We start from the raw sequence: 20,313 nt of genomic DNA, 5'->3' as shown, positions 1-20,313 counted from the left end.
CTACGCAAAACTGATGAGACGCTCTAATAAAACTCCACTCGCGGTGTTTACGTAGCAGGATGCAAAAATTTAGCGTTTAGCGTATAGCAAGCCAACAAACGCTGTACTCTCTATTAGCAGCAAAATAGCGTGCGTACGTGAGGCTGCAACATGGTGGCAAGTAGCGCGAGATGGAGGAAAGATTTTTTGCTTCCGATGAACCAAGTTCTTTACCCCTGTGTTTTTAAATACGTCAAGTGGTTAGCACGTCGCCCTCACGCAGCTCTGTATCATTGTAACATCGCGGACTGACTGAACGAAGCTTGCAGCTAAGCCAAGACAGCGACCGAAGCTGTGTGTGTGTGTGTGCATCACCTCCTGTGTTGTGGACGCGTTCGTTTCACGATGAAATGCGACGTTGTACTTCCGCAGGTGGATAGTGCTTCCCATGGTCTGGATTATCTTTCTTAAGCGACGTACGACTCAACTTCGCATGGGGTACGTGCAGTGTGCCTGGCTAAAAGCCTTATTGGCTTGCGCGCCAGAGTTAAGTGACTTGCTGTTCGTCCCCGCAAACCGGGCGAGATGTGAGTGCCGAATTTGCGACGGGAGGAGGAAGCAAGTTGCAACCGATCGTCTGTCAATCGCGGTTCAGACTTGCAACGCATGTTGTGACATTGTGTTCGTTCGAAACACATCTCCGGATTGTTTTGAAGTTGAATAAAATCTATGCGTCAAACCCGGGCATTCGGCTCAGGGCGTTCTCTGCGACTGCACGAAGGAAGTGCCACGGGGCTTCAACGCTTTCTTTATGGAACGTACTCAGGTAAGAGTATATCCATGTCGTGTTATGGCCGTGTTGCATTCAATACACACGGTTAAGCGTTTGTTTACACTTGTTTCGTTTGTCGTAAAATGTCAAAGCACTCCGGCACTCCGCTGGCAGATCAGCCGGCGAGCCGACGCTGAGCAGACGACTCATCTCTTTGCCGGAAGTGCGTGAAAAAGCCGCCCAATAGCAGGATGTCTAGCTCATGACGAACATCTGGGAATCGATGATGTAGACATGTGAAGATGGCGGTGTCCAAAAACACGCAGGGAAGGGTGAGAAAAGGGCGACAAACTTTGCAACAAAAGTGTGGGCTTTCCGCTGCACGTAAAAGAGTAATACTTGGTACAGCAGCTGACCTTGATGACCCAATCTAACGATTGCACTAGTTCATTTAGTGTGCTCAAAACGCCTTTCAGGGCCCCTTTACGGGACAAGAGAGCGGAGTGGGTCAGGGAGCAAACGCATGTTAAGGACATATTGGTAGAAATTAAGAAAAAGAAACGGACGTGGGCAGGGCGTGTAATGCGAAGGCAAGATAACCGTTGGTCATTGAGGGTAACAGAGTGGATCCTTAGAGAAGGCAAGCATGGCAGGGGGCGCCATAAAGTTAGATGGGCAGATGAGATCAGAAAGTTTGTGGGGATCAATTGGTCGCAGTTAGCACAGGACCGGGATAAATGGACATCCATGGGAGAGAGGCCTGCAGTGGGCGTAGATAGGCTGGTGATGAGCCTGGGAAAATCCATGTCGGCGCGGGGAGTTGTGGCCTTATTATGGGACGACCACAGCTTGGCATGCCACTGGATTCTTAACAACCATTTGGGTTTGCTTTCTTCACTATGCAATACATATTTACAGAGGACGTGCCTGTAGTAGGTGCCGAGGAAGTTGAGCGGGGTGTACAGCTGCATGACGTAGGTGAGGAAGAGCACGTAGTCGCCCACCGTCAGGCCCCCCTGGTGGCCGGCCGCCACCATGTGGGCGCACAGCAGGGCCCCCGCGGCCACCCCCAGCGCTATGAGCAGCGTCTGGCAGCCATTGAGCAGGCTCAGCGAGGCGTTCACCCGCCACTCGGCCACCTGCACCAGGGCAGTGCACAGTGGCTTGCACAGGCGGTGCTGGAACCGTCTCCCAAGCACTCTATCCACCCCAGTACCCACCCCAAGTGCAACCAAGTTGCCACCCTCTAACACAGGAGCAGTGGGGCAAGGCACTGTCCAGCGCAGGCTACGACCACGTCACAATGCTCTCTCTCTTCCCGGGCTAGCTGCGACTGGTGCGTACGCTAAACAGCCTCTCTGAGCCCTGGCAGGAACCTCCACAACAGACTTGAGCATGGTCAAAGGCAAGCTGAAATCAATGCTTCAACAGACGCCCGCCTGGTTGGGGGGGTGTAGCCCAAAACAACCCATTCCCGTTTGAACCCGTCCCGCTTGAACCCATTCCCAAAACGCCCTTCCCGTTTGGCCCATCCCGTGTGCGCCCGTTCCCAAAACACCCTTCTCGTTTCAACCCGCTCCCAAAACGCCCGCCTAAAATAGTTCGGATAACTTTCTGAGCTCGCAGTGCCCTTTTAGGCCTCCGAAATTGTGCTGGGCAAGCTAGTGTACATTACTGATTAATTACTACAACATATTTTACTGATTTTGTGCCTAAATACTTAGTGCGGGGCAAGTTCTATTTCACATTGAATCTAACTCTACTCGGTAGATGGCGCCACCGACACGTTTTCTTTTTAGAGCTCTACAGATGATGGCTACAGTATTCTCAAAATAACTACAGTTATTGTGAACGCTTCAGCCAAAAAGTGAAATATTCGAGCTACTTTAAGCGAAAGCAAATAGATATGAGCAACAAAATTATGCGTGGCGGCCGGAATACGCCAACCGCAAATGGTGTGCTAAAACGTGTCCTACAGTTTTTCAGCGCCAAACGGAAACTCCGGCTCCCGGTAACGCGGTAAACGGTAACGATATGCTAAAACTATATTATAGATGGATAATTGCTTAAATGTTTGCTTTTGCTTTTCCACGTACTGCGTGCCCGCTATATATGTATTATCCGTAAAAAGTACACGCAAAAGAATACAGATTGGGTACGTGTTCTTAGTGCCTGGATGAAAAATGTGTGCGAACCATTTCTGCCAAGCAAAAATTTCAGCTTTAGACTTCAATGACCATTTTTTTGCAGACATTTGCATATAAAGTGACCGTTAGCCACACATTAAAATGGATCGTACCATGCACTGGCTTGGCCCAAAATAGTTACCACTTTAATAGAATACGTTCTTTCTGTACTTAGCTAGATTTGTTAATTATATTTTGCGAGATCTTTTTCATGCGTAGAAATAAAACAGTATCCCTGTGATATCCCTAATAAATCAACAGTTGCATTTGTCAAAACCCACAACTTCATTCTCGGCAAGAGCTAGGGAAGCTGCAAACTGGCACTGCGACCGCGGAAAGGTTCTATTTTGTTAATTCTCGTCCTTTCTTGTGCATATAAGTGCATACCGCAGTGACTGGCACCGCCACCGCTGCCGCGGAGTGCGCATGTGAGCAACACGCTCCAGTCCTGTGGACCAACGCAGAAGGGTGTGGTTCCAACTGTAATTCACATTCACTGTACTGGGTCGGACGTAACGCAGCAACCAACGCGTTGTTTTTTAATTGGCGCCGCGTATCATAAAACGGACCATTGCAAAAGGGTTGCAAGTTTATAGGGCGTCTGCATACTTTGTCTCCGCCAGCCGTAACGTTTTTTTTTACGGTGAAAAAGGTTGACGTAACTTCAATTTAGTTTTCAGGTTATGGCAGACGCAAGTAATTTTTTTTCTTTCGGTTACGTCGGACGTAACTCAAAACATGAGGTTAAAGTACAGTCGGACGCAACTTTAATTTCAAACATCACATGCCTCTGTCCGAGTCACCCGAGTCGAAACTGGGTACGTTATTCCGGGAAGGGGCTAAATGTGAAAATACAAATCGAGAAGGGCGTTTTGTACCGGGTTGAAGCGGCACGGAACACACAGGAAGGTTCAAATGGGAACGGGTTCAAATAGGAACAGGCGAAATGGGAAAGGGCGATAGGGGAAGGTCGTTTTGCGCCGGGTTGAAACGGGAGGAAACAGGCGGGAGGGATGAAATGGGAATGGGTTCAAACAGGAACCTCCCGGTTGGGAGTGATCATTGAAGATGTAACACCACACGAGAATGTGACGCGTTTGGGCCCCCCCCCCGAGCAGAAGCCCTGTTCACACTTCCTGTGAGCCCTGGCTCCCGTTCCCACTCGGCGAAACGTCACTTTCTCTCGCGTTGCATCTTCAAAGGGAAGCTGCACACACTACTCGAGGCTGTGAGCACCTTTTCTTGGGCTTTTTTTTTTCTCTCTCGACACGGCACAATCCCCGTCTAGAACTGTAGCGACAAACTCTTGCTTTTAAGTGGTGATACCTCGGAGAGGCTCACTGTGCTGTGCTCCTCACTGAACCCTGCGGCCCGATGGCAAGAGAACGAGTGGCCAGCTGGGCTAGTTGGTCCAGATTCGTGAAGAAGAATGGCACAAAATACCCGAGCGCTCGTGTTTTTCACCATGTGGGAGACAATTCTCAGGCCTCCTGGCAGAGCCCCGGGCCGAAGTCTTCCCCACCGCAAGTGCCCCGACATGCAGCGGTAAATGCAAGTGCGTGCAGTGGTCGGTCACCTGGTACTTCTCGATGCACTCCCTGTAGCCGGCCACTTCGTAGTCTTCGGCATTGTAGTACTTGACCTGCGCACACAAGAGGAGGCCCAGCTAGCGCCTGCTTCTGCCCAGGGTTCTCAGAGGGAGCCTGCAGGGCCCGATTACCGTGCTCACCGTCTCGAAGTTGAGCAGGGCGTCCACCCCCCGGGCCTGCGCTGCATTGTCCAGCAGGTTCATCTCGCGCCGGAACTTGGTCCGCCACTCCGTCAGTCCCACGGTGGCCGCTGCGAGGGCCGGGCTCTGAGAAACAAGCCTGGGCACGGCCGCTGGGCCTTACCCAGAGCCCTGCAGCAGCAAGCGCCAGTGCAGCCAAACTGTTCACTCCAACGGCGCAAGGCAGAGGGAACAGGAGTGTCAAGGAACGTGCTCAGTCAGAATCAGGCGTGGCATGAAATGAGCTGCAAGAACTTAACCCCCAATAAATACTTGAGAACGCACTGAATGGAAATCGTGGAAGCGATGGCCAAGAAGTGCGGTGGATGGAGTATGTTGTCTGTACAGCTGCGGGATGGGTTCATGCTGCGTTGTGTTCAGCGGCCTACATTTTCAGAGCCCAGCTGGGCACGAGGCCACACGTGATCCCCACACACTGTGTCGTGAGGAAACTGCAGCACGCAGTGCTACACGGCACGGAGCAAGAACACTGTGTAGGAGAGGAAACGCCCATTGCAGCTGGCACGATCGAGCGACCAGATAATGTCGCAACGATAACTACGGCGACCTAAGGAGCTTCGCAGCTGCGGCGGCGAAGAATTTGAGAGCAGCACCTGGTTGATTGTATTCAAAGCAGTACTGTTGTTCGCAGCATTCGCCAGGAGGTGTGAATCGCTGTGCGCTCGAGCTGCTGCGCGACCCGGGCACAGAACGTGCATTTATCTCGGACGTAGCGCGCCTGTGCGCGCGGACGCGTCATCATCCCACAATGTCGGTGAATGCTGGCCCTTTTCAGTGCACTGTCGCATAACCAACACAGTGGCCGGCGCACTCAACCTGCTTCGAGTGCATCGCACGCAAGATGAGGGCGTGCCGCCGCTCGCGGGAGTGCTGAAAAGTGGGAGCACAAACCAGCCTGGAATCGGAGCAAATGCAACAGTTTGTTTGGTGCAAAAGTGATCTCTCTTTTCGCAGTGCTTTCTGAATTCCGTTGACCGGATGCAAGGACAATGACCCTCTCCAAGGTGTAGAGAAATAAAATGCAGGTGCTTCGCCATAAACTGTAAGGGGTGCCGAGAGACCCTCAGCATCTTCAAGGCACCCGATGATCCACAACAACTGGAGGCGACCGGATGCTAGCATCCAAGCACTTCGCCAGCAACATGATAAAGCGGGACTCTGGTGAGCTAGGAGGCGAAGTACTCCTAGACCAGCTGAAAAGACCGAAGCTACTTCCTGGGGCTGTTCCGTGCAGGCTTCTTTTTTGTCCATCTTGACCGAAAAAGAGACGGCCTCATCAGGGACTCAACGGAACACCAAGAGAACCAAGACAAGTATGCACGACCAGCGCTGCTAGCACTGGCCTGCAAGAGGACGCCAATTGTCCGCCTGGCTTCAGCAGGGCTTGCACGACGTCCGAACATTCTGCATTAGACGGAAACCGATGGATGGATGGTCGCATTTTAATGGCGCAAGGCCAGCTGGGGAAAAGAGCGCCAAAAACAGATGGTTAGCTACAACAGATAAAAAGTGAATACTAAAATTGAATAGCAACAGAGGTAAAAACAAATAAAGACAATGGAGATGGCTGGTGTAGGGGGCCAGGTTGTGATTGTGCATGATACGATATGAGATTCAGAAATTTAACTTGTGATAGATACTTAAAAACACGTTTGACAGTAAACATTGGTTCATCGCCTAAGAAGTGCGATGGGTGGAGTGGGATTTGTTGTCTGTAGATTTCTGGAAAGTGTTTGCGTCGTGTGGTGTGGAGTGCCTTGCATGTGATTAGTATGTGAACTACGGATAGGCCCTCTCCACACCTGCTGCACACGGGTCTCGGAGACCCAGTGAGCAAGTGTGAATGTGTTACATAAGTGTGGCCTATCCGTAGCCTGGCTAAGGCTACTTCTGTGTGTCTGTCTTGTTTGTCTGTTATGTATCTACCTAAGTGTGGCTTTATAGTGTAGAGTTTGTTCTCTGTTTGTGTGTCCCATGTTTCCTGCCAAGATTTGCGTAAGGCTGTCCGTACCAGTGGCTTCAGGTCGAGGTAGGGAACACATGGTACATCTATGCTACTGCGGAGAGCAGCCACAGTGGCACTCTGGTCAGCAATTTCGTTCCCCAGAATGCCACTGTGACCTGGAACCCAGCAAACAATTATTTTTAGTTTTGAGTGATGAGCAAAGGTTAAAGCATTGATTAGTTGCTGGAGGGAAATGTTTTTTGTAGGTCTGAAGCAATGTAAGGCTGTTACCACACTTAGAGTCTGTAAAGATAATGGAGTGTTCTGTTCTAATTTGTGTAATGTGTTGTACTGCTAACAAGATACCATATGCTTCGGCCGTAAAAATGCTGCTATTTCTGTGTAAGGTCTTCGTACTGGTAAAGTTTGGGCCGTGTGCAGCGCATGCGACGGCTGAAGAAGACTTCGAAGCATCGGTGTAGAAAGTGGTGTGGGGGTATTTGTGTTGTAACTGAAGAAAGTGCTGTAGTATAAGTTCTCTAGGCGCATTTCGTTTGTTGATATGTTTAAAAGAAATATCACACGAAATTGCCGACCTCTGCCAAGGCGAAATGAGGTCAGCAATAGAACACTTCATGCTCTCCCCAAATGAAATCCCTAGTTCCTCAGCGAGGGCTCTCACTCGGATAGAGAAAGGAGCGGGTATCGATGGCCGTGCTGCGAACAACAGATCGGATGAGGTGTTGCTTATGATAAAACTACATGGGTGGTTTTTTACAGAAGTCGCCTTAATAGCATACAGCAATGAAGTATACAAACGCTGGTGTTCAAGGCTCCACCTATCACACTCTGCCTACAGGCTTTCAATGCGACTCGTCCGGAACGCTCCACATGCAAGACATTTTCAGAGCAGTTTTACAGGCGGACCCATACACGACACTCCCGTAGTCCAACCGTGAGCCAATAAGGCTGGTAAAAACGTGGAGGAGTATTTTTTTGTCCGCTCCGTAGGAGCAATGCGAAAGGACCTTCAGAATATTCATGGTTTTGAGGCTCTTCTGTTTCAGGTATTTTATATGGGGAATAAATGTCAGTTTTTCATCTAGTACCACGCCTAAAAATTTGTGTTCCTTTTTGGGAGGGATTGAGACACCTTTAAGCTTAATATTAGGATCAGCATGGATTCCGCGCCTCCTTGAAAATACAACACAGGTACACTTGTCTGGATTAAGCTTAAATCCATTCCTGTCTGCCCAGTCAGTGAGTTTGTTGACACCAAGCTGGACTTGCCTCTCGCAAACGGACAGATTACATGATTTGAAGGAGATTTGAATGTCGTCTATGTATAGCGAGTAAGAAATGATTAGTGGCAATCCTTTTCCCAGCGAGTTCATTTTTATAATACACAGCATGCAGCTCAAACGCCCCCTTGAGGCACACAGTTTTCCTGGACGTGAACTCGGGAATGTCTATTGCCCACTCTCATGCGAAAAGTTCTTTCTGACATGTAGCTTGCAAGAGTATTTAACATGTTGCCTGACAAACCAAAAGACTTAAAGGGACACTGAAGTGAATTTGTCAAGCTCCCGTTTTTGCTTGCACTGCGTAGACTGGCTCAAATTAGCACACTTTTGATCGTTTATCCGGTTGACAAATCGGTAATTATTTTACAAAGCGCGAAAGAAGAAAAACTACCATGCGCGGTTTGCGGCGGCCGCACCAACTAAGGCTGTGACGTTGAGAGGAGGGGCGCCGTGATTGGACGATGCCCAAGGTTAGCAATCACACAAGTTTCGGTTTCGGTTTCGGTTCTGTAAAACATAACCAATAACCATAACCAATATCTCAGTAATCATCGTACCGCGCTTCTGCCATGTTGTTGGCTGTAAAATGCACAAGATAAGCCTCCCAGGACGGCTTGTAGTCGTAGCATTCACTAGCCGAGACCTACGCAGTGCATGAACGCCCTCCGCGTACCCGCAGACGCCCAAATGTCATGCGCTTTTCCCCCATATTTGGAGCTTGCCTCCCTCATGCCTGTATCGTAAAAAGCGTGTTCGCACCAGGCCAAGGGTCTGTTCATTCTGGCCTGTGCCCACTGCCTGCAAGCAGTCGGTGCTTATGGCAACAGCACGCCAACGAGAACTCGCTAGCGCGCCAGTGCCAGCCTGCGCGCGTTTTGTGAACTAGTTCGTGTAGCCATGAACGTTGCGGCCCAAAAAACGGTGAACTCAATATAGAAAACATCGGCGGAAAACAAAAAAGTTAACTTACAAAAAAAAAAAAAAGCACGTACCCGCGGGGATTCGAACCCGTGACTCGCAAAACATTTGCGGTGAAATCCCAGCGCCCCAGACCGCTAGGCCACGAAGCGGGATGCAAATGCTTTGCTAATATAGGGTATATATTGTACAACCGGTTTACACTTTTATTTAATTTTGGCATTTCAAGCCGCTTAGGTGACTATTTGTTGTACTGCGATCGTGCAGTAAGCGTCGCCCGAGTTTCCACAGTAGCTCACGTCTAGCAATTGCATTTCGTAGACGGAAAAGCGTTCGCAGATGCGTAGTCGTGCTGCTGACCGCTGTGCTTGTTCGCCCAGCGCAAAAAAGTGCTTCCCGCGCCCTAGTTTTACGCTGTACGGTAAAAATATCAGTTGATTTTATTTGCTTAGTACCTATATTGACTTCGCTGACTCTTCTCCCGCCTTCAAGAGGCCTTATATTTTCCTACTGGCGTACCAGTCAGCGAAGCGTCGCATGTGCAGCGCTTGTGTGAAGCGACCTTGACTTGGAGCTAGATACAGTGTACAAACAAACCAAGTAAAGAAAGGCACATTCTTCCATTCACAAACGTGTCCTGGCTTCGTTTAAACTAAGCGAACGAATTGCGACCAAGCAATTTTTTTTTAACCTCCTTGATTGCGACGACCCGCCGGCGGCCGGCGGACGAAACGCTGGGCCGACTGACTCTGTCGGCCGGGGAGCCGTGCAGTAGCGCAGCCGTGGCGCAGCCAATTGCCAGCTCATCCCCTCCTGACGTCACACGAAAACGCCACAGAAAATGGGCGAGCGTAAAGAGAGGAGGACAGCGTTTTCGAATTAGTTTTTCTACTAAATAAAATCGCGTAAACGCGCCTAGAGTGGTCGAAACATGGCCTGGGGACTCCGGACTACAATTTGCGCTAGTAATCCCGCAATGTTTACATATCACTTCAGTGTCCCTTTAAGGTCGCTAAGAATTCCATAGCGCCATGCAGTATCATACGCTTTTTCAATATCGAAAAATACTGTCATACAATACTGTTTATGAATAAATGCATCTTTGATGTAGGATTCTAAGGCAACGAGTTGATCATGTGTAGATCACCCTGCCCTAAAGCCTGCCTGGCAGCTCTCGAGAAGTCCATTGTACTCCAGGAAGTACACAAGCCTCCGGTTAATCATCTTCTCGAAAAGCTTGCAAAGGCAGCTCGTCAGGGCAATGGGTCGATAGCTAGCGGGAAAGGAAGGATCCTTCCCCTCTTTCAGGAAAGCTACAACTATAGCCTCCCTCCAAGAGTTTGGAATGTGCCCCGAAAGCCAAATCTTGTTATATAGGTGGAGGAGTGTTAGAAGAGCGTCTGAGTGTAGGTGCTGTATCATTGTATATGTGATGTTGTCTGGGCCTGGAGCTGAGGGTTTACACGTGCTCAGAGCGGCCCTCAGCTCATGAAGTGAAAACTCCGAGTTATAAGAAGAGGTTGACTTATCATTATCAAGTAAAGACTTCTTTTCAGCCAATTGTTTGTGTTTCATGAAAGTGCTAGTGTAGTGTGCTGAACTGGACACGTGTTGGAAGCGTTGTGCAAGTGTGTTAGCCTGGTCTTCCAGTGTGTCCCCTGTTGTGCTAACCAGGGGCAGGCTATGTGTATGTTGTCCTTTAAGTTTGCGTATTCTAGTCCATACCTTGTGTGCGTCTGTGTATGAGTTAAAGGGACCCAGAAAAGCCTTTTGTGAAAATTACAAAAGGTCTTTATTGTCGCGTAGTACCAATATAGCGATGCAATGCCGTTGGAATTATTGATCTACATTCAGTATTAGCTGCGCCAGAAGCAATTAAGTGCACCTCTCCCCCTTTGCCGACCGATTCCTCCTCCCTCTCTGCTTCCTTCAAAGCAGCTGGAAACACTGGGAATAGCCATGTGACATCGCGACGCTCGACTTCCGTTCTCCGCTAGCTACATTCGTGCGCCTAGGCACGCGGACCCGCCTTTGCCTCGGGATCGCGCAGGATGGAGGAAGAGCAGCCGGAAGCCAATGGCAGTGACGTTGCCGGCGACCGACGATTGGCCAAATCAGGGGGGCGCCTCGCCATTGCGTCAGCCGCGGTCGCCGTTGCGTCAGCCGCGGTCGGCTCGCTGCAGCGGCGCGCTCATCGGCTGAGAAAGGCGATCTTCAAAAATTGTTTACAAATTATCCGTACAACGTATGGGGCTCACACTTGGCTCAAAAATCCCCCGTTATATGCTCTACCACCTGAATGCATTGGATTGCCACCTTCACAAAGCTTTTCTGGGTCCCTTTAATGGATGTAAGGAAGGTGCACCAACTCGTGCGTTTTGCCTCGCGGCGCACACGTTTTCCGAACGCCTTGGCCCGTTTGAACAAAATGAGGTTACCCGACGTGGGATACCGACGGAGGATACCAAAAAACCTTGTTCTGGGCCCCTCGCGCCCGCCTACAGTCCTCATTCCACCACGGCCTCCTCTGGTTGCGCGGGGCACCAGAGGCGTGGGGAATAGACTTTTCGGCGGCGTCGAGGATGTGTGCCAAGAGGAGTTGGGCGACTTCATGTACGTGTAGGTGTATTATAGATGTGTAGTGTACTTTGGAGATTTCTGTAAATGTATTCCAGTTTGCTTTTGCTTCATTGAACCTATTATGAGAAGGTGAACTGGTAGGGCCTTTGTCAATGTATGTTAATGAAGTAGGGAAGTGGTCACTACCGTATGGATTCGTGTCCACGTCCCATTCAAGAGACGGAAGAAGTACTGCCGATCCTATAGTCAGGTCAAGGTGTGAGTAGGTGTTGTGTCCTACATTATAATATGTTGGCTGTTTCTTGTTGAAAAGGCATGCTCCCGACGATGTTAAGAATTTCTCAATGAGGCGACCCCGGGCATTGGTGCGGGAAGAGCCCCAAAGAGAATTATGTGCATTCAGGTCGCCTATCAAGATGTAAGGTTCAGGCAACTGATCTACCAGCCCTTCGAAATCCGAGCTCGAGAGCTGGAAGACAGGCGGTATGTAAAGGGAGCACACTGTTATTAATCTATTAAATATTATTGAACGAATCGCAACAGCTTCAAGGGAAGTGTTTAAGGGGATGGTATTACATGCAATGCATTTTTGAGCGACAATAGCCACACCGCCCGAGGAGTGTGTGCATCCATCTCTGTCTTTTCTAAATACGTACCATATAATTATTCAGGAAGTTTGTGGTTTTGCTGCTCAGATGAGTTTCCTGCAGGCACATTATACTTGGTTGCTTGGTGTGCAGTAACTCATATACATCGTCAAGATTTTTGATGAGGCCTCTACAGTTCCATTGTACAATATTTTCCCTTCCCATTATTTGCAATAGCGACTGGAAATGTGTGAGAATGTGTGTTTATGTATTGTCTTACGGGGCTGTGACTCTTGGTTTTTTTGGCTTATCGGATGGCTTGGACTATGGTACCCGTTCCTTCCGCTGCAATGCAGACAGGTAGGGTCCAACGTCCATGTCTTGGTTGAACATCCTCGGAGTGACCTGGCATCCAGGTGGGTGCTGTTTTCTGCATTCGCTGCCACCAATGGCATCGGCACTGCCAGAAGTGGCACTGGTGGTGCGACAGGGGCGGGAGCTGCCGGGGGCTCCCCCATCTCCATCACCTCCGTACCCTCACTTGAGCTTTGGGCAGAAATGGTGGAGGCAGCAGCGCCCCCAACTGACTGAGTTGCGACCACAGCCACTGCTGACTGAGCAGGCGGTGTGGTAGCAGGTTGGGCCGCCGGAGGCAACCTGGTGGGGGGTGGGGGCGGGGCCAGGTCCGACTCGCGGTACTGGGTCCCCGCCGAAACTAGACGCCGCTCCGCCCCCCGGCGAGCTGCGTCGGCATACCTCCCCAGGGGGAAAGAGGCGAACCTCTTTCGCGCCTCCGGGAAGGTGATGTTTTCCGTGACTTTGACGTTGATGATTTTCTTTTCAATTTTGAATGTCTCGCAGGCTCGCGAATACGCGCCGTGAGGTCCTTGGAAATTCACACAAAGCAATTGATTAGAGGGACAATTATCAGAGTGATGACCTTGTTGCGTGCACTTGGCGCAGGTTAGCTGGCCCCGACACGAGTTGGTACCGTGCCCGAACCGCTGGCACTTGTAACAGTGCCGCGGATTCGTGATGTACGCTCGGACAGAGCACCGGATGAATCCTGCATTGATATGGTCTGGAGGAGTTGAACGGTCGAATGTGAGAATGATGTGCTCCTTATTATCTCGTCTTATGGATATCCGCCTGACTGCCGTCACACCCTGATTTCTCAGGCCTTCTAGAAGATTGGCTTCCGTCTCGTTTGCCAGATCTGACTCTGAGATCACGCCCTGCGAGCTGTTGAGGCTGCGGTAGAGCGTGACCTTGATGCCAAGATCGGCAATACGGGTCTGGCTCAGGAGATTTGTGGCCTGTTGCTGGGTGGTGACTTCTACCAGCAACTCTCCAGTTCTTTGCTTTTTGGCTTTGTAGTGTTTACCAATTATTCCTTCTATGAATTTTGTAATCAGAGACACGGATATTGAGGCAACTGGCTTGTCTTTTTCAAGGGATTCGATAATCAAGAATCGAGGATAATTATCAGGTTTCGGGAGAGTGAAAGTTGGAAGGAGTGGGTACGTAACATCGGTGCGGCCCCTTTTCAGGGACCGATCGGGTTTACGGGGGGGTTTTGATTTATCCATGTGGCATTGGAAAAAGTAGGGGACGGGGGTACTTTCTTCTCAAACCTTACCCTAATAGCTTGAGAGGTCCCGGAGCTCCCTGCCTGGTAAACAGACAGGGAGCCCATCCGCCGGAGCTTGACCTCGGCTCCGACAGCCACCGTTTGAGGTTTCTACCCTTCACCTTAAAACTCATTACCACGGTCGGTTACAGCGAGTATAGGGGCTCGGGGTCCACGGTAGCGCCAGTACCGTCACCAAGATTGCTCAAGGTGCCCTGTGCGTGGATTAGACGGAAACCGCACTAATCCCTATTCAGGCGATGAGTCTTGCGCGGACGCCAGCAACACCAGCCCTGGCAGGCCACTCGGCCCTGAAAAAAAAAAGAATGCAGCAGTCGAGGGGCCGCTTGGATTGACGGGAAGCCACCTGGGCGACGCCTGTCGCTGCGTCAACATATGAAGGAGCTCAGCATGGAATCAGCATGGAAGGCATCGGAGGTGTTTGCTTCGCAGAACTGAGCAAGCCGTTGCCAGCATCAGTGCATGCAGGACAGCTGAAGGGGAGCCAGTACATTTTAGAACGCAAAGCTGGCAGCAAGATCTACCCATTGCACTCCCAGATCTCTGAGCAGCTAGACATAACAGAAATGCTTGCCGCTTTCCATGAATGTGTTGCATGCAGGGGTTAACCAGAAGGGAGCAAGTTTCCTGGCATACAATTACAATGCGCTGCAGTTGACGGGTTGGCAGTCTGGAGGCCCAAAAATTGCCCCTTGCTTCTTGGTGCTTCTGAAATACAATTCCAATCATGCAAATCTTTGGACAACACTTTGCGTGTTCACAAGGTGCGGAAAGAAAAGCGCGTCAGGCAGGCACGAATACGCGTAATGGCAAGTTCTTCGAAAAAAGCGAAATTTGAGGCTTTGCGAAAGCAGCTATCACTCAAAGCAGAGGTTGCAAGAAACAAAGAATGCATTGACTAGAGCGATTGAATGACCTCAAAGATAGCGACCAAGAAGACTTGGTAAAGAAAGTGGAGCTGCCGGAAACACAAATCATGCTTTTGACGGAATGTATAGCGGCTGCAAAGGCAACGACAAAACAAGCCTGGCGCTATACAGAATGTTACTGTGTCTCCTTTTGCAGATTCGTTCACTGGCCGCCTACCGATTTCTTCGGGACAGTCACATACTACCCTTGCCGTGTGTGAAGACCGTGAGGAAGTACACTTCTGCCGTAGAGATGAAGTGCGCTTTTGATGGCGAGTTTTTTTCAGCACTAAAAAGAAGCTCGAAGCAAGGTCCCAGTTCCAAAAGCACAATATGCACGAGAAAGAAAAAGTGTTGAGTCGAGAACGCTAACCTAGATTGGGCTCGTCAATAATGGTAATGGCGAAACATGTGCCCTGGCCAACCACGCCCTCGTGTTTATGTTTTGCCCCTTCGGGAAAAACTACGCCCAACCAATTGGAGTATTCGCTTCAAGAGGGGCGACAAAAGGAACGCTGCTGAGCCAGTTGGTGCTCCAGGATGTCAGAACAGGCAGGAGCGATCGCTGACGGCATCGTTTGCGATGGAGCAAGCACCAACAGGAAGATGTGAGCCTGCTTTGGTGTCAGCGGTAAACTTTGCGCACCGAACCACTTCTTTGAACACCCGATGTCTAAAGACAGAAAGGTGTACGTGTTCTCTGATGTACCGTACCTCTTTAAGTGCATCAGGAATAGACTACTGAGACAGCGCCTACTCAAAGTAAGAGGGAAGTGGGTGAAATGGTGGTTTTATGTTGCGGTCTACAAAGAAGACCTGAAGAAGACCTGAAGGCCTCTCCCAAAATAACAAACCGCCATGTAAACCCCTCAAACATGGACCTGATGCGAGTCAAACTTGACACTCAAGTGTTCAGCCGGTCTATGGCTTCGGCAGTCAAATACTACACACAGCCAACGTGTTCAATGGGGCGGAGGCTGCGGGCACCATTGCGCTTACTGGACGCATGAGTGACCTATTTGACGCAATGAACAGGCGTCATCCTAGTGAGGCTCTACACAAAGGAAGCAAGGACATTTCCGTAATGATGGAACCGCTTCAGTGGCTTGATGAATGGGAACGGGAACTGTTGCCTGGAAATATCATCAAGGACATGTTTCCTACTCCGCCAGAATGTGGGTTCAAATATGTCCCATCGAACGATTTTTCGGGAAATCCCGCCAAGCAGGAGGTGACAACGACCACCCTGAGATGCCGACGTTTCTTCAACTGTACAGAATGCTCACCGTGTACGGCCTCCTAGAGCCGCCTAAATTCGGGAAATGCAAAGCATGACAAGGGAGGCCAGTGCTGGATTTAGCTGCCTTTAGAGCCACAATCAGTGGCAAGAAACCTGGTGAAACGATTCTGAAGCGGCTTAAGGCAAAGCCAGATGGCCTGATCGACACAGAAGAGTGGGACTGCGACAACGTCATAGCAGAGGAGTGTGCCAGCACCGAAGTGGTTGACGCCATCTTTTACTATGTAACCGGATTTGTAAGTCGCGAAATGACAAAATTGCTGCCGTGCACAAAGTGCGGGCAGTCACTTTCGGTGGCAACTGCGACAGGGCAGGAGGCGTCCCTTACACCCTCCACACCCCAACACGCGCCTTTACAGGATGCTTCGCTGCGCCAAAGGATATTTTTCAGCAAACAGAAATGACTGCGACATCTTTTGGTCGACAACTGACCACGTTGTGGACAATTTTCCTCTCACCTTCCCGTGCGATGAGCACAAGGATGAGGCCATAGCCAAGACACTGAGGTGTTACGTCGCTGTGCGCACGAGACAGCACTGCCTCAATGGAGCCAGGAACTCTGTGCAGCCATCAGACGAACCAAAGAAGCAATCAGGGCTCTTCTGCACGAAATGAGTGTGCCCTGTGCACGCTCTAACCTGTCCGGCCGTACAGGGGATCGTGCAGCAAGCCTTGGACACCATCGATAACTACCTCCTTTCCACTGGCATGCAGCCGTCACCGGAAAAGACTCCTGGCAGGCGGCTACGACTCAGAGCGAGCGAAGATGAGCCTTACACTGGCCGGCAAGACCATCACCCGACCTGCGGAGCGGTGGGTGAGGATCCTTGGGGTTCCCCTCAGTGAGGTTGGTGGACCCAAGGAATGGATCTGTAGCAGCATCAACGCAGCGAAGACGACAAAGCACCACTCTGCGGCTCACTGCGCGAGCCTCGTGGCGTGAGCAGTCAGTGCTCCCTGGAACTCCGAGCGTTCGGCCAGGCATACCTGCCGCTGGCCCGTCAGCTGCTGACGTGTTCTTAATATATGTGTTGTTCTGTGGCCCGACGTTTTTATTTCCTCGTGTTGCCACAGACCCGTCAGCTTAAGCCAACGTGGTGCCTCCACCTCCACCTCATCCGCCGCACAGGCAACCACTTTGGCGGTGCCGGCACACGCACCATCAGGACATTATGCCTGGCAACCCTCACTTCCCAGGCATATGCTACGGAGCAGCTTGCTTCACATTGAACCAAACACACTACGCACAACTGGAGGTCCTCCATCTCGAATGTCTCCGTGCAATAACTGGCCTGCCGCGTCACACGAGGACTGAAGAGCTCTACAGGTACTCCGGCCTCCCTCCCCTCAAAGCCTTTATCGAGGCACACAATGAAGGCCACGAACTACGACGGCAAAACACAACTGTGGGCAGAGGACTCCTCACCCTCACAAAAGAACTACCCCCCGATGCATCCAAACTGCCACGCCTGCTGGAGCCTTGGCTCGATGTGCTCCTCAAGCTTCCAAAACCACTCTCCAAAAAGTGCCATCAGCAGGATCATGAAGCGGAGCGTAGAGCAGCAGCTGCCCGTACTGACAGAACCTGGAACTTTGTGTTCACGGCAGCCACCTGGGACCCCATCACGCACAGAGCCAGGCTAGCTGCGATCTCCCCAATCGGCACATGCAGACAGATCCACGTGTATGAGCCCCAACCCAGCCCAGACCAGATTTCTCTGGTCAAGGTTTGTGGGGAGACCCATCGAGGACTGAGGCAGACAGGGGAGAGGGTGGTGATCTACACAGACCATAAAAATCCTTGGCTGCACCCCCAGGACTGGCACGCTTGCTCACAGGATCAACATGGCAAGCACAGTGCTGTACCGGCACTATGGAGTGGAGGTGAGGGTGGACTGGGTACCAGGTCACGCCGGTGGCATTGGCGATAGAGCCGCACTGGCGTTGGCAGGCGAGCTAATGGACGACCGCTCCGCCCTGGTGACCCAGACTATGCCCGCACCAGACGACCCCAACCCAAGAGCCAAAATTCTGGCAGCCAAGAAGGAGCGAAGATGCGCCCTTTGGCAGCACATCCCGGCAACCACCACCCACTGCCTCGAAGACTGCCACGGGGGGCTCAGGTCCTCATCCACAAGGCACGTGTGGGGGCCGCACTAACAGAATGGCGGGCCCACCACCGATGCAGGCCCGGGGCTACCGACGACGACAGTGATGACGGCGGCCAGGAGCAGGGCCCATGGAAGTATGCCCAACAGTGACCCACTTGCTGTGGGAGTGCCCTGGCTGCCAGGACCTCCGCGCCCAGTACCTGCCACCGCACATCACCACGCTGCATCAATGGACCACCCCCAACAACAACAGCCGCGACACCCTGCTCTCCCTCTGGGCGTTCGCTCATGAGGCAGGCATCGATCGCCGCATGTGATTTGTGTACGCACTTCTTTCTTTGTTTCTCTCCTTTCTCCGACACCCTCCTTCCCCCCTATTAGGCCAAAGAGCCATTCCACAATAAATAAAGACTTTCAATCAATTTGTTTCATTCAGAGTATGAAGGTTTAGGTGACGCATAGTGAAATGTTTCTACAAACAACGCTTGCTTATATTCTTTAGGTAAATATTTATTTTCCCACAGTCATGGGGGTTCAACGTCCTAAACTAAGAATATTTTCAGTGCGCTGAAGCAGATGTGTAAAGTTCGGGACCATGGTGAGGTTCAATGAATTCACTTCTTACAGGAATAGCGTTGCACTATGTCCTTCTTAAAAGGTGCTTTTATGATGCCAAAATGTGTGGCTATTCACTTCCTAAAGCACCCTGAGCCTGAAAATGCTCACCGTACACCTGACGTATGTCCCATCCATTAACAAAGTACACAGAGAACTCTTTCCACATCCATTAGACTACATACGTTCGATGGGCTTCTAGTAATGTAAAACGTTAGCCGCGGTCAGAACACCATTGACAGGAAATTAAACACCACCCAGCGGTCCGAAATCATATAAAAAAATCCGAGAACTGTCCAATAATTCGTGAGCACGGCTGCGCCGCTTTCCCCAATTTTAACTTGTTTTCCCTTCAACCAATGATCTGCATTTACACCCTTACGGTTACTGAAAGTGCAACATCATCAATTGTAGGACTTTTGACAATACAGGTGTTACACGGTCAGTGGTTTCACGATTTTTTTTTGTGTTTGCATGTTTGTATTTTGGGCTTGGTGCTCGCGCAAGGTTGCTTACGCATTAAAAGAAAACGCCCCATCCATTCACTCATACTGGCTGGTTTAAAGACAAAATTATTCACGAAGGCAGCGGGCTCTTCAGCCAACGGAAGTGCAGAAGAGCACACACACTCTTGCTTCGGCCACGGAATGTTTCGGCGGCCCGGCGAAATGCCGACGCGATGCTGCAGCTGGGTTGGACTGAGTGAGCGCGAGCAGATGCGCGCCGACCGTGGCGATGACCGCGCAGTTCCTTCGCTTGCCACCAGATGCCGGAAACTTGACCTTCGCCAAGTGCTTGCGACATTATCAGGCTGCCCCAGGAAGCTCAGTTTTCCCTCCTATCTTATTCTTGCTCCATGCTACAGGGGCACCAATATGTGAAAGCGAGATTAGAGTGACTAGAAAGTAAGATTAGAGGAAACAAAGATGCCACTCGCAGCAGCAGCTGCTTACTAACACAGAAACTGCCAAAAGCACAAAACCAGGTGTCCACACCCTCCGCCTTTCCACACTTCCACAAAATGATATGATCCGTGTGGTTTACAAACATAAAGCAAGTTAAAATTCCCCTGCTGTAAAGAAAGAAGCAAAGTGAGTGAGAATGCGAATAAGAATTGGTGTCACTTGTGAGTGGTGCACGCCAGTGTGGTTGCGTGTGAGTGGAGGATCCGAGTGGCGAGTGCAAGTGAGTGTGAGAGGCGAATGCGAGTGGTTTGGTCAAGTGGTGAGCATAGGCGTGGGTGAGTGGTAAGCGTGAACGTAGGTGAGTGCAAGTGGGGGACGACAAGTGGTGAGTGCCGTCAAGTTTTGCCGAGGCACGGTGGCATCACAAACTGCGAACGCACAGCGAATGGGCGTTACTTGGAAACAAACACTGAGGCTGCAGCAGGAGGTATGTAAGAACGCACAAACCACTAGAGAAGGTGGTGCCTCCGCCCGACTTTTTTCCAGTTCCAGTTTCATTACAGGTGCAGTCGCAAGAGGCATGCATGCAAGCGGACGCAAGAGCCCATGGTACCCCTTAGCGCTCAGTCCCGTGTCCTTTCTTGTCGGAGTTTTGTTTGCGCTGTGGCCATCGTGCACCTACCACCACACCAACACGCCCAATAACTCGCAGTAGTTCTTCTTCGTGACCACCAAGGCAGCCTGAGGCAGAGACGGTGTTCAG

At 50.8% G+C, this 20,313-nt stretch overlaps 1 protein-coding gene across 3 annotated transcripts in view; it reads right to left on the bottom strand.

Annotated features, from left to right (window-relative positions):
* Nucleotides 1-20,313, bottom strand: part of Hmt-1 (ABC transporter ATP-binding protein/permease Hmt-1) — a 105,834-nt gene that overhangs the window by 50,098 nt on the left and 35,423 nt on the right. For all 3 annotated transcript variants that reach the window (XM_077697702.1, XM_077697701.1, XM_077697703.1), the window contains exons 10-12: nt 4,667-4,776; nt 4,514-4,579; nt 1,679-1,890 (exon numbers count right to left, since the gene is read on the bottom strand). In XM_077697702.1, coding sequence (XP_077553828.1) covers nt 1,679-1,890; nt 4,514-4,579; nt 4,667-4,776 — 388 coding nt within the window. The remainder of the gene's footprint in view (nt 1-1,678; nt 1,891-4,513; nt 4,580-4,666; nt 4,777-20,313) is intronic.

This window comes from Haemaphysalis longicornis, unplaced genomic scaffold (genome assembly GCF_048455015.1).
Source record: "Haemaphysalis longicornis isolate Haplotype H1 unplaced genomic scaffold, Haemaphysalis longicornis Haplotype H1 scaffold_2, whole genome shotgun sequence".
Lineage (NCBI taxonomy): Eukaryota > Metazoa > Arthropoda > Arachnida > Ixodida > Ixodidae > Haemaphysalis > Haemaphysalis longicornis.
This window is presented reverse-complemented; position numbering and strand designations above follow the sequence as displayed.